This window comes from Hyla sarda, chromosome 4 (genome assembly GCF_029499605.1).
Source record: "Hyla sarda isolate aHylSar1 chromosome 4, aHylSar1.hap1, whole genome shotgun sequence".
Taxonomy (NCBI): domain Eukaryota; kingdom Metazoa; phylum Chordata; class Amphibia; order Anura; family Hylidae; genus Hyla; species Hyla sarda.
Genome location: NC_079192.1, coordinates 99,848,439 through 99,862,599, shown reverse-complemented (window position 1 = coordinate 99,862,599; position 14,161 = coordinate 99,848,439). Strand labels below are relative to the sequence as shown.

The window sequence follows — 14,161 nt, the reverse complement described above, 5'->3', positions numbered from 1 at the left end:
CGATATTCGCAATTTTGCATATTCTCAAAAAAAAAATATATACAATATATTCTAAATATGCGCGAAATCGCAAAGTGACGATATTCGCAGTAAAAATTTGCATTTTGCATATTCGCGCTCAACGCTATTCAAAAGCAGAATGTTTATTGGAGTGTAGGAAAAACTAGTGTATCTAGTTCACATATACTTTATACACTGCAGATGTTGTGCCACAGATTTTATACTGCAGATTTTATGCTGGGTTCTGCTATTTATTTATACTGGTTAACGGAGCATAAAATCTGCCATTTATACAGTACATGTGAATTACCTTAACCCAGTGGTCTCAAACTGTGTCCCTCCAGATATTGCAAAACTTCAACTCCCAGCATGCCCGGACAGCCAACGGCTGTCCGGGCATGCTGGGATTTGAAGTTTTGCAACATCTGGAGGGACACAGTTTGAGAACACTGCCTTAACCCCAGTTAACACTTGTTTGTTCTATTCTTTAATAGGTTCTGGGTTACCTGGGAGCCACAGATCGTCTCTGTAAACTTGGGTATGATGAGGCACTAGTAGAAGAAGCAATGGAAATGTTCCAGAATTCTGAGATCAAGGTAAAGAGTTCCACTAAGCAGAATAATGGGGATGTAATGGAATAGTCTAACCCATCTTGTCTTGTCAACAATGTTTGATCCATGTCCCTTGTCCCATCCTTGCTACATACTGTATAACCATTCATCCATAAGGCTGGGTTCACACCACGTTTTGTTAAATACGGCTCCCGTATACGGCTTGGAGGAGGGGGCGGGGCTTTGTTTTTCGGCCGTATGCGGTTTCCCGACCGCAGGCAAAAACGTGGTCGACCACGTTTTTGCCTGCGGTCGGGAAACCGCATACGGCCGAAGGAGCAGCCGACCGGAGGCTGCGGTGCACTCCAGTCGGCTCATAGACATACATTAAATACGGTTCCCAAATACGGCTGAGTGCGGGCGCCGCGATTAAGCCCCGCCCCCCCTCCTCCAAGCCGTATACGGGAGCCGTATTTAACAAAACGTGGTGTGAACCCAGCCTAACAGACCCAGAAGACTTTGATGGAAATTGCTTTTTTTAATGCTCCATTGACCTTAGTGACTATGGAGGAGATTTATCAAAGCCCGTCCAGAGGAAAAGTTGCTGAGTTGCCCATAGCAACCAATCAGATCGCTTCTTTCATTTTTCACAGGCCTTTTCAAAAATGAAAGAAGCGATCTGATTGGTTGCTATGGGCAACTCAGCAACTTTTCCTCTGGACGGGTTTTGATAAATCTCCCCCTATATTTTGTGGTGTTTCTGTTTATTCGTGGACATTTCTTATTCGCTGGCCTATTTTTTACCCGTTTAGCGATGCAGCTCTTTTGGTCGTTGAAGAAACAGCGTTTTATTTTTACATCAAGAGTCATTACTGTTTTATTTTTCCATCTACATAGACATATTGGGGGAGATTTATCAAAACCTGTCCAGAGGAAAATTTGTTGAGTTGCCCATAGCAACCCTTCAGATTGTTGTATTCATTTTTTAGAGGCCTTTTCAAAAATGAAAGAAGCGATCTGATTGGTTGCTATGGGCAACTGGTCAACTTTTCCTCTGGACAGGTTTTGATAAATCTCCCCCATAAGTTTTTATTTTTTGCGACGTATTTTTTTTTATAGTTTGGGTTTGTATAATGTATTTAAATATTATTATTAATTTTTGGGAAAAAGGCAGTTTCACAATAGTTTTTATTTTATTTTTTATTATATTTTTTTTATTTTTTTAGCTGTTTTTTTTCCAAACAGGGTTTACAATGCAGTATAAATATCATATAAACTTTTTTCTGCAGGTCAATTGTGGAAATTCCAAATGTGTCGTTTTTATGTTTCACTGCTTTTGTGCAATGAAAACGCTTTGTTTTCATTTTTTTTATGATAGAGCTGTGTTAGGGATTTATTTTTGCAGGGCAAGCTATAATTCAAATAAGTTACATTTTGGGATAAATACAACTTTTTCATACATTTTTCATTAAGAAAAAAAAAAAGAAATTCTGGTGTTGTTTGTAGTATTTTTCACTCTGTAAGTACAAGTGTTCACTTTGTTGTATGGGTTTTAATAGATGAAGCCATACCAATGGCACATTGGAATTCTGCACGGAGATTCTGCTGCAGCAAAGTCCCGTTAAATTCAATGGGATTGAGCTGCGCTGTGCACACGGTGGAATTTCTGCAACAAATGTTTCAGGCATGAAAATTCTGAATTCCGTGTCCGCATAAAGAATGAAGCTGGGTCACTAAATACCATATGATCTGGTCACCGTGGGTGGATTTTGTGAACTCCACGGACTATGAGAACCTATATCTCAATACCTAACTAACCCCACACCCTCATCCTCATAAACACCGTCGTATTCAGACTCTCTTACGACTTGCCCTGACGTCTCTGACCTGTGACTGACGAGGTAGATCTCTGATCTCTCAAGTTCGGTTCTCCTGCTCTCGCTAGTCTTCCCTCTCCCTCCTCCTTCTCTCCTTTTCTTTCCCCTTCACCTTCCCCCTCCCCCTTCTCCCTTTCCCCTTCTCACTACCGCCCCACCCTCTGGTGCTACCCTACCTGACACCTCACCTACTTACTGTTACGCCGAGCGCTCCGGGTCCCCGTTCCTCCCCGGAGCGCTCGCCTCATCCTCGTTGCTGCAGCGCCCCGGTCAGATCCACTGACCGGGTGCGCTGCGGTACCGCCTCCAGCCGGGATGCGATTCGCGATGCGGGTGGCGCCCGCTCGCGATGCGCACCCCGGCTCCCGTAGCTGACTCGCTCTCCGTCGGTCCTGTCCCCGCGCGCGTGGCCCCGCTCCCTAGGGCGCGCGCGCGCCGGGCCTCTGCGATTTAAAGGGCCAGTGCACCAATGATGGTGCCTGGTCCAATCTTCCCAATTACCTTGATTAGTTTCCTCCTGTGCACTCCCTACTTATACCTCACTTCCCCTGCACTCCCTTGCCGGATCTTGTTGCCCTTGTGCCTAGTGAAAGCGTTCCCTTGTTTGTTCCTAGCCCGTGTTCCTGACCTCCTGCCGTTGCCCCTGACTACGATCCTTGCTGCCTGCCCCGACCTTCTGCTACGTCCGACCTTGCTTCTGTCTACTCCCTTGTACCGCGCCTATCTTCAGCAGTCAGAGAGGTTGAGCCGTTGCTAGTGGATACGACCTGGTCACTACCGCCGCAGCAAGACCATCCCGCTTTGCGGCGGGCTCTGGTGAAAACCAGTAGTGACTTAGAACCGGTCCACTAGCACGGTCCTCGCCAATCCCTCTCTGGCACAGAGGATCCACCTCCTACCAGCCGGGATCGTGACAGTAGATCCGGCCATGGATTCCGCTGAAGTTCCTCTGCCAGTTGTCGCCGACCTCCCCACACTGGTCGCCCAGCAAGCCCGACTGGTCGCCCAGCAAGCCCGACAGATTGCCCAACGAAATCACCAGCTGGCATACTTGACCACCGTGACACTGCAACTTCAGTCACAGATACAGCAGCTGCTGCCGCAGATACAGCAACTCCAGTCACAGACACAGCAGCTGCAACAACCATCTCCTCCGCCGGCTCCTGCAACTCCTCCGCAGCAACCGGCCGCTCCTAACCCCTGCTTGTCCCTGCCGGACAAATTTGATGAGGACTCTAGACTCTCCCGTGGTCTCCTTTCTGGAAAGGCCTTGTCTGGGGCCACACCACTCTGGGACCGCAATGATCCTGACACAGCCACAGTCCAGTCCTTCTTCGCTGAGGTCCGTGGTGTCTTCGAGGAGCCTGCCCGAGCTTCTTCTGCCGAGACTGCCCTGCTGAACCTGGCCCAGGGTGTTTCTTCCGTTGGCGAGTACGCCATTCAGTTCCGTGCTCTTGCTTCCGAGTTGTCCTGGAATAGTGAGGCTCTCTGCGCGACCTTTAAAAAAGGCCTATCCAGCAACATTAAAGATGTTCTGGCCGCACGAGAAACTCCTGCTAACCTACATGAACTCATTCATCTTGCCACTCGCATTGACATGTGTTTTTCCGGATGGCGTCTGGAGCTCCGCCTGGATATGGACTTTGTTCGCACGAGGCGTTTTTTCTCCCCGGCTCCTCTCTCCTCTGGTCCTCTGCAAACCGTTCCTGTGCCTCCCGCCGTGGAGGCTATGCAAGTTGACCGGTCTCGCTTGACACCTCAAGAGAGGACACGACGCCGCATGGAGAATCTTTGCCTGTACTATGCCGGTACCGAACACTTCCTGAAGGATTGTCCTATCCGTCCTCCCCGCCTGGAAAGACGTACGCTGACTCCGCACAAAGGTGACACAGTTCTTGATGTCAACTCTGCTTCTCCACGCCTTACTGTGCCTGTGCGGATATCTGCCTCTACCTTCTCCTTCTCTACTATGGCCTTCTTGGATTCCGGATCTGCAGGAAATTTTTTTTTGGCCTCTCTTATCAACAGGTTCAACATCCCTGTGACCAGTCTCGCCAGACCCCTCTACATCAATTGTGTTAACAATGAAAGATTGGACTGTGCCGTGCGTTACCGCACGGAACCCCTCCTAATGTGCATCGGACCTCATCACGAAAGAATTGTGTTTTTGATCCTCAGGTTCTTTGGACCCAAGAAGAGGGGGAGACCCAAGGGGGGGGGTACTGTTACGCCGAGCGCTCCGGGTCCCCGTTCCTCCCCGGAGCGCTCGCCTCATCCTCGTTGCTGCAGCGCCCCGGTCAGATCCACTGACCGGGTGCGCTGCGGTACCGCCTCCAGCCGGGATGCGATTCGCGATGCGGGTGGCGCCCGTTCGCGATGCGCACCCCGGCTCCCGTACCTGACTCGCTCTCCGTCGGTCCTGTCCCGGCGCGCGCGGCCCTGCTCCCTAGGGCGCGCGCGCGCCGGGCCTCTGCGATTTAAAGGGCCAGTGCACCAATGATGGTGCCTGGTCCAATCTTCCCAATTACCTTGATTAGTTTCCTCCTGTGCACTCCCTACTTATACCTCACTTCCCCTGCACTCCCTTGCCGGATCTTGTTGCCCTTGTGCCTAGTGAAAGCGTTCCCTTGTTTGTTCCTAGCCCGTGTTCCTGACCTCCTGCCGTTGCCCCTGACTACGATCCTTGCTGCCTGCCCCGACCTTCTGCTACGTCCGACCTTGCTTCTGTCTACTCCCTTGTACCGCGCCTATCTTCAGCAGTCAGAGAGGTTGAGCCGTTGCTAGTGGATACGACCTGGTCACTACCGCCGCAGCAAGACCATCCCGCTTTGCGGCGGGCTCTGGTGAAAACCAGTAGTGACTTAGAACCGGTCCACTAGCACGGTCCTCGCCAATCCCTCTCTGGCACAGAGGATCCACCTCCTACCAGCCGGGATCGTGACACTTACCTATGTAATTTCGATGGTTTAGCTATCAAAAGAGATGGTCACCCACCCTCGTGGCAATGCACACAACGTAGACCCTCACATGCATTACACTGATTGCTACACGAGCATTCCCTCATTATGTAACGTGACGGCCAGGTCCTCATAGACTCTACAATGCCACTGTTTTACTGTACTGCTAGTCATAACCATACTGATGTTTACTAGACTGTCTATCTGCTCGGTATGTTATTGCCTTCCGTGTGATGAATGCTCCCTGGACCAATTGATAACCGTTATTGACCAATGTTTTATATTTCTGTATGTTTCAAAAACCTTCAATAAAACCTTTAATATAAAAAAAAAAAAAAAAAAAAAAAGAATGAAGCTGTTCATTCATTCTGCGGACTCCGCACGGAATGCATTGCCGTCTATGAGTCCTATCATTCTTCGGAATGTCTGCATGAAGATTTTCCGTGCGGACATTCCGAAGTATGAACATTGCCTTAGAGACTTTAGCAGAGAAAGAGGATTTTTCTTTTTAAATGTTTTTTTTTTTGTTATTACTTTTTCCTTTTCCCCATACCTGGTAGGGGGCATGAGATCCTGTAGTTACTCATATAGTGCACTGCAATTTTTCCTTATTGACGTGTAGAATGCCACTCTTGGTAAAACTGAGAGGCATCCTATTAAGCCCTATGTATATACCCAATTTTTTACAGCTTCAAATGTATTACGCCGTGCCTTATATTAAAGGGGTACTCCCGTGGAAAACATTTTTATTTATTTATTTATTTATTTTTTAAATCAACTGGTGCCAGAAAGTTAAACAGATTTGTAAATCGCTTCTATTAAAAAATCTTAATCCTTCCAGTACTTTTTAGGGGCTGTATACTAAAGAAATCCAAAAAAGAAATGCATTTCCTCTGATGTCATGACCACAGTGCTTTCTGCTGACCTCTGCTGTCCATTTTAGGAACTGTCCAGAGCAGCATATGGGGATTTTCTCCTTCTCTGGACAGTTCTTATAATGGACAGCAGAGGTCAGCAGAGAACACTGTGGTCATGGCCTCAGTTAGTTCACATTCATTCATTCATGATGTTAATTTTATAGTGCATTAAATATAACTCCTAGAATAATATATGAATGCACATGGGTCTTGTAAAGAATAATTTCTTTGTAGTGTAAACCCCCTCATTTTTTCAATGCTTGGTGTCAATGGGCTGTGGTGTCCCGGCTCTGCATAGCAGTTTTACATGATGAAATGTCTGGGAAATATGTTCATTTCCTGTTTGTATGGAGCCAGATCAGACAGAGACTGTGAGAAAGTCCCCAGCCAGCTCCTGAGAGCCATAGTCATTAGGGTCAGAGTATCACATGGGGGCCTCACTATATATCATCACCGCCTAGTGTATAGCACTGTGTGGAATAGACAGACTGCTCCAAACATGCATCTGATCTTACAAAATGATTTTCAGCTGAAACTGTACTAGACAGATCTGATCCTCCTAGCTTTACAGGTAAATTAATATTTCTATATAATTATATACAGTGCAATAAAGCTAGGTATCCCAACGTTCCCATAGAATACCATTATCCAAATGCTTGCCTTTGGTATACATTTAAACAGTATGCAATAGTACCCCTATTGTCATCCACAGTCTTCTATTTTTTGTATTCTGCAAAAAACATACACCATTTGGAATACTTTTTTTTTTTTTTTTTACTATTCTTTTAGGAACCAAAAGACAAAGTATATTAGGTAGTTATATAACATGTACAAAGTTGAAAGGGACCTTGGGGGAAATTTATGAAAATAAATAGAATAATATAAATAGAATATATTAAATAGCTTAGAGTATTTTATGCTGCGGATCCGCCGTAGACCCTAGAGTATGCTTCCTGCTTCGTCTGCTTGTAGCAGCAATCTGCCCCTACTAGCAGACACACAGGGACGTGCAGTGTACTCACAGACATCGTGGTCGCTCCCCCTGCTCCCTGAGCTAGGCCAAGAGCGACCATGATGTCTGAGTACACTGTGCATGCTTACAGCAACTCGCAGGTCCCTGTGTGTCTGCTCATAGCAGCTGATTGCGAGCTACGAGCAGACAAAGCAGGCAAAGCAGGAGGCACACTATAGGGTCGGTCATCGGTGGATCTGCAGCGTAAAATACACTGTGGATCCATTACGTTTGACCCTACCTTCCTACAGTTTCTTGATATGCCCTTCCGTTCCTGAGATATATAGTTTGTATGACAACTTTTCTCCCTGCTGGGACCCCTCTGCGGTCTTCGTTCAGCACCCGGCATTCTGTGCTGGGCTGCTGCTCCAGTCTTGGAAACCTCTGTGTTTCCAGGAATGGAGATGTGATGTCATGCCACGCCCCCTCGTGATGTCACACCATGCCACCTTCATTCATGTCTATGGGAGGGGGTGTGATGGTCCCCTTTGGATAGGGGATAAGATGTATATGGCTGGAGTAACCCTTTAAGGAAACATCTGAGCTTAGTGAATAAGTGTTAGAAATAGATATTGAGCTCAACTGTAAACTTAAACCTAGTATCCAGAACCATCCCTTGATTGAATTGGTGGATGGGGGTAGGAAATTGGGGTTGTCTGCAGTATATAAAATTCTTCGATTAGGGAAACTAGAGGGGATGAAAGTTAAGTAGAGTGGGCAAAAGAAGGAGTGCTGTCGGATGAGACCACTTGGAAGGGAATGACTGCTAGTGTGGTCCAGATGTCGGAAAATGAAAAATTTCGAACCTCTCAGTTTATGCTATTGCATAGACTATATTATACTCCTAAAGATCTATGCAAATGGAAAATTCGTGCCCATGCGGACTGCCCAAAATGTGGAAGGGCCGAAGCGAATCTGCTTCATATGCTGTGGGAGTGCCCATATATAAACGATTTTTGGTTTGAAATTAAAGAACAGATTAAAAGAAAAATAGGTGTTAGTTTGGAGTGGAAACCAGGAGTTTTCCTGTTTGGTCTAATCCCTAACCTACCTGTGGCCAAAAAGAAGTTGATCTTGAATGCATTGAGTACAGGGAGGTTGATTATAATGAGGAAATGGATTTCTAACAAAAACCCGAGTAGTCTAGAATGTAAACTAGAGTTGCAAAGGGTTAAAGATTTTGAAAAGGTTAAAAGCAAAAAGTCAGAAAACATGTTTGATACATGGAAGAAAAAGTGGGGACTATGGGACACGGATAATTAGGATGATTCCGGAATTTCCAGAGAGAGGTGCGGAAAAAACTAGATATTTTCAAATTATTTTTTCCCTGCCATTGTGGGTGGAGGGTGGGTTATAATAGGACCAAAAAAAAAAAAAACTGGTCAACTCTTGATTTATTTTCTGCCTGAATTTGGGATCCAGTGGCCTCCTCTCCATGTGGAACATGGTCAACTAAACTCCATTTTAGAAATAAGTGTGGGACCCAGAGGTGGGACCCACACTGACATCATGTCATATGTACATGAAACGATATCTTGTGTATACGGCATACATTTCTAAGATGGGAAAAACTTCTCAGTAAATTTCAAAAGACGTAGTAAAAATCTGTAGATTTCCGGCTTCTAATACGTTGGCCAGATATTATATAACCACCATAACTGGTGTGAGTAACCAGATCATAATGAACACCATACTCTTATGTAGGATGAAATGCCAGCGGTCAGGGCCAGATATTTCACAGTTATAGCATAAAATCTCGTGTTCTGATGGAAACTAAAATGTTATCCCTTTTCTCCAGTTCCAGTGCAAACTCTCCATTAAAGGGGTTGTCTTGTATAGAAATCATGGAGGTGGGTCTCCTTTTTGGGACCCCCTTCTATTACCCAGAAGAAAGAGCCACCCTGTAGAGCATCTTCCAAGCTGGTGAAACATTACATCATTACATCAAATACCATTCATTTGGATGGCTGCCATGTAATGCTATATTTCTCATGTATGCATCCTCCCCAGATATGGCCCCGTGGGTGATCACAGTCAATCAGCTAAACCTACATTGATCAGCTGCTGACAGTGCCAGCCTTATTTTTGAAAAGGGGCCGACACCCTTTAAGATGGTTGTTTCCTATGACTTGTGTATACAGGTGGTGCTTTCCTAGGCAATGCCATTCATCCCATATTGCCCCTGGCATTGTATTTCTGTACACAGACTGGACTCAAGCCGAATTGGTACACATACTATTGTTCGATAAATGAAAAAAGTATAGGCGGCAGTCTCCCTCCTGTGAGCTATATATATATATATATATATATATATATATATTATATTCAGATTGCGGGAAAAACCCATACTAGTAACTTGTGTGCATAATAAAACTGAGACATAACTGGGTTTTGTAGGCTGTGAGGGTAGAAGTTAAAGGGGTATTCCAGGCAATACCTTTTTTTTATATATATCAACTGGCTCCGGAAAGTTAAACAAATTTGTAAATTACTTCTATTAAAAAATCTTAATCCTTCCAATAGTTATTAGCTTCTGAAGTTTTCTGTCTAACTGCTCAATGATGATGTCACGTCCCGGGAGCTTTGCATGATGGGAGAATATCCCCATAGGAACTGCACAGCTCCCGGGACGTGAGTCATCAGAGAGCAGTTAGACAGAAAACAACAACTCAACTTCAGAAGCTAATAACTATTGGAATGATTAAGATTTTTTAATAGAAATAATTTACAAATCTGTTTAACTTTCCGGAGCCAGTTGATATATAAAAAAAGTTTTGGCCTGGAATACCCCTTTAACTGCATGGGGGTCATGTATTTGGTATCCTTCAGTCCTGGCTGTTGTTAGAAGTGAACTTAACATATTATAAAGAAACCATCAATCAGGAAAATCATTACAACAAAGGCAGGGGCATTAGCCAGAGGGGGACTGCGCTACCCGCATCTTTGAGGAATGAGCTGTCATGTGTAGAAGGGCATGCAAAGGGTCTGGAAATGTTCTTGGTTTACTTCTCCACTCGAAGGTCATCCAGAGACTTGAGGGTTAAATTATGACAAAACAGGTTAACCCTTACAGCAGAGCTTTCCAAATGTTTTATGTTGGTGAGACCCTTTTCAGGCATGCATAGTTTTGGAACACACTCCTCGGTGTAGTACCAGTTGCACGTATCAAGTGTTGGTCCCTGAGGGGGGGGACCACTAGTAAGGGAGCTCCACAGGGCCACAGTTACAGACCTCATATATCATATCTTAAACACCAGTATCAGCATTACAAAGGTGGCTGCTACCCGTGCCGTTTCATCGCCCTCTTTATCACCCCAGTGCCATTTCATTCTCCCTTCATAACCCATTGTGCCAATTCATCACCCCCATCATCACCCCCTGTGCCATTTGATCACCCCTCCCCTGTGCCATTTGATCACCCCTCCCCTGTGCCATTTCAGCCCCTTGTGCCACTTCATCATCCCCCTTTTTAACCCCCATTGCCATTTTATCACCCCCTTTATCACTCTCAGTGCCATTTTATCCCCCTTTGCCATTTTATTCTCCCCCTTCATCACCCCCTGTGCCAATTCATCACCCCCTTCATTACCCCCATGTGACTTCATTATTCCCCTTCATAACCCCTAGTGACATTTTATCACCCTCTACATCACTTCCTGTGTCATTTCACCCCCTGTGCCATTTTATTCTCCCTCTTCATCACCCCCTGTGCCAATTCATCACCCCCCCTTCATAACCCCCTGTGCCATTTTATTCTCCCTCTTCATCACCCCCTGTGCCAATTCATCACCCCCCCTTCATAACCCCCTGTGCCATTTTATCATCCTTTTAATCACCACTGTGCCCTTTCATCACCCTCTGTGCCATTTCATCACACTTTTTATAGCCCCTATTTTACTTAATTACCCACTTCATAGCCCCCTGTGCCATTTCATCACCCCCTTGCCATTTGATCAGCCCCCTTTATCACCGGCTGCTTTGGCAGTGTTTGTCTGTGGTAGACGTCTGCCACGTTTGCCTGCCTGGAAGGAGTTAACACTGAAGTTCTGCGTCCTCATCTTGACTTAATAAGTTACACAATAAAGTGGGATAATCTCTCCAAAGTGAAATCCTTCCAGACTCAGGCTTTTAACAGGGTGCCTTAAAATAGTCTGCAAGGGTAGGGGTGGTGGGGGTAGGCTGGGCCATGCTCAAATATGAAGCTTCTGATGTCTTAAGATGGAAATAAGTGAGAATATAATTTCAGTGCAGCCTTTGCTATCTGTACCTGTTGTTTCCAAGGTTTTCACTCCTATGTGTAGATCTAAAGGTCCACAATGATCTTATTACTATATGGAATCACTAGACAGCACGATAGGATGTAGATGTGGTTTGATTGTGTTACTTACAGTCATTGTCTGAAATTTGGAATGTTCTTGTTGTTTTTCCTAAGATTCTTTGATTTGATAGACTAAGAAAGTCTAAAGTGCTTCCACCCATGAGGTATACATATCTTGTGCTTATGTACATAGCAGTCTGTTTTATAATGGGGTAACACTTCTATTCCCTTAAATTAAAAAATACTCTACATGGCAAATAATACCATAATCTAAGCTTCCAGCTCTAAACTTCCAGTTTTGCCCATTAAAGAAGTATATCAATGTAATATTGGACTATTTCAGATGTTACTATATAATGGATGAGCCAGACATTACTTTACCGTAAAGACTCAGAATATTCATACTATAGAACAGTGCTGGGAGTTGTAGTTTTTCAACAGCCGGAGGCACCCTGATTGGAAAACACTGCCTTCTCAAATTAAGCTGCCCAGTCTTTCAAATGCTTTGGTGGATTTTAATGCAAGTGCTTATACTTGACAATAGACCCAGTACTCTTCCAACCTTTAAAGAGAAATATCATTAGAGAGATATCTTTTCTATAGAGCCCTTCCCATGAACAGCACTTATGCAGGACTCCGACTGGAGATTCTTCATGAGCTCATGTAAGTATTCATTCTTAGGCTGGGTTTCAGTTTGGCAATTTTTTGGGAATACTGACACTGCAGTTTTTGAGCCAAAGCCAGAAGTGGATTTAAAAGGAATGGGAAATATAATGGAATGACTTATACTTCTCCTTCATCGTGGGTCCACTTCTGGCTTCGGCTCAAAAACGTCCATAGTACCTTTTCAAAAAAAGTTCTGTGTGTGACATCAGCCTTAAAGAAGTAGTCAAGTTTAAAAAAATGGATCCCCTATCGGCAGGATAGGGGATAAGTGTTGGATCGCGGGGAGTCCGGCCGCTGGGAGTCCCCACGATCTCCTGTCCGGCACCCTGGCTCTCTGCATGAATGCAGTGTGTCGACCACAGTGGGACAGGTCCCAGTGGTTGAACCCACCGCGATCTGACACTTATCCCCTATCCTGTGGATAAGTGATAAGTTTTTTGATACTGTATAACTCCATTAAGCAACACCCACTTCTTGTCTCAATCCCATTATCCCATTTGGTTGTACACTTGTATGGTCATGGCTCTATCCTGTATTTTATTACAGATATGCTTGATGACTTACATATTGATAGCCTTGTCAGACCACACATAGAATACTGTGTACAGTACTTGGCACGAGTCTACAAGAAAGATATAGTGGAGCTGGAGAGGGCTTAGGGGTACCTAATAACTATGTATACATATATCAGGGGACAGTACAGAGATCTCTCCAATGATCTATTTATACCTAGGACTTTATCTATAACAAGGAAGCATACTCTATGTCTATGGTTAAGAAGGTTTCTCCACCAGCACAGACAAGGGTTCTTTACTGTAAGAGCAGTGAGACTATGGAACTCTCTGCCAGAGGAAGTGGTCATGGTGAACTTGTGGTGTCCCAGCACCAATGGCTGTCCTGTGGCTTTGGACTATATTGGGCAGCTTTGCAGCACAAGGTGTTGGGTCCACCAAAGGACTTACTGATTATATTAATTCTATTACAAATTAATATATTTTTCTGAATTAATTATAGTATTATGTGTATATATGTTCTATATGTTACTGTACCCTTAAATGAGAGCAGTGAACCCCATGTGACCCTGCCTGCCAATGGGAACCCCTAAAGTCTTCCCTGTACAGTGTAGTGGGGGGAGGAGTTGTTCAGTCTAGTAGAGAGCAAGCTGAGCTACAGTTTGGTTCAGGTGTGTGTGCTGTGTGCTCTGAGGAGAAGCCTTCTTCAAATCTAATCTCTCAACTGGTCATCCTGCAAGGATTACTCGCAAGGAGGAAATTCATGCCTCTGCGGAGAAGAGTACCTTGACAGGACCCTACCTGCCAGGATTTATTTTTCTGTCTCACAAGTCAGTATTAATCTGTTTGGTGTAAACACCACAAGTACCAGCAAGGCAACAGGGCTGCCAAGGGGTTACACTACACTCTCTCACCTAAAGCCAGCTGCATGTGTATTACCATCTGCACCCAGCTCAGTAAGGACAGTTATCCGTAACCTGACGTCGGTGTATTCATTTACTCGCCGTGTCTGGCCCAGGAGAAGCTGTCTCCAACCTCGGACCATGTATAGGATAACGGTGACCTGGCATCACAAAGTGATCAGGTATTCTATACTAACACCCTGTAGCAAAGCCACAAAACTTGGTGTCACGAACAGGATAATTCCTCATCTCACAAACTCAAGGGATGAAAAAGGGCCTGAATGCATTTTTGGAGAAAATAACATTACAGGTTATGGACACCTGATTTAGAGGGTCAGAATGTTGATCCAGGAATTTATTCTGATGCCATATTTGGAATCGGGAAGGAATTTTTCCCACAGTATGGGGCAATTGGCATCAGCCTATCTGGTTCAACACAGTAGAGAAAC

General features: G+C 44.9%; 1 protein-coding gene and 1 long non-coding RNA gene across 5 annotated transcripts in view; one reads left to right on the top strand and one right to left on the bottom strand.

The window, feature by feature from the left end:
• The window catches only part of LOC130368304 (uncharacterized), a 42,952-nt gene extending 42,310 nt beyond the window's left edge, over positions 1–642 (bottom strand). For all 3 annotated transcript variants that reach the window (XR_008892405.1, XR_008892406.1, XR_008892407.1), the window contains exon 1: positions 507–642. This is a non-coding gene — a long non-coding RNA (uncharacterized LOC130368304). The remainder of the gene's footprint in view (positions 1–506) is intronic.
• UBAP1L (ubiquitin associated protein 1 like) overlaps positions 1–14,161 on the top strand; it is a 29,964-nt gene that overhangs the window by 14,761 nt on the left and 1,042 nt on the right. For both annotated transcript variants that reach the window (XM_056571754.1, XM_056571755.1), the window contains one exon: positions 495–596. In XM_056571754.1, coding sequence (XP_056427729.1) covers positions 495–596 — 102 coding nt within the window. The remainder of the gene's footprint in view (positions 1–494; positions 597–14,161) is intronic.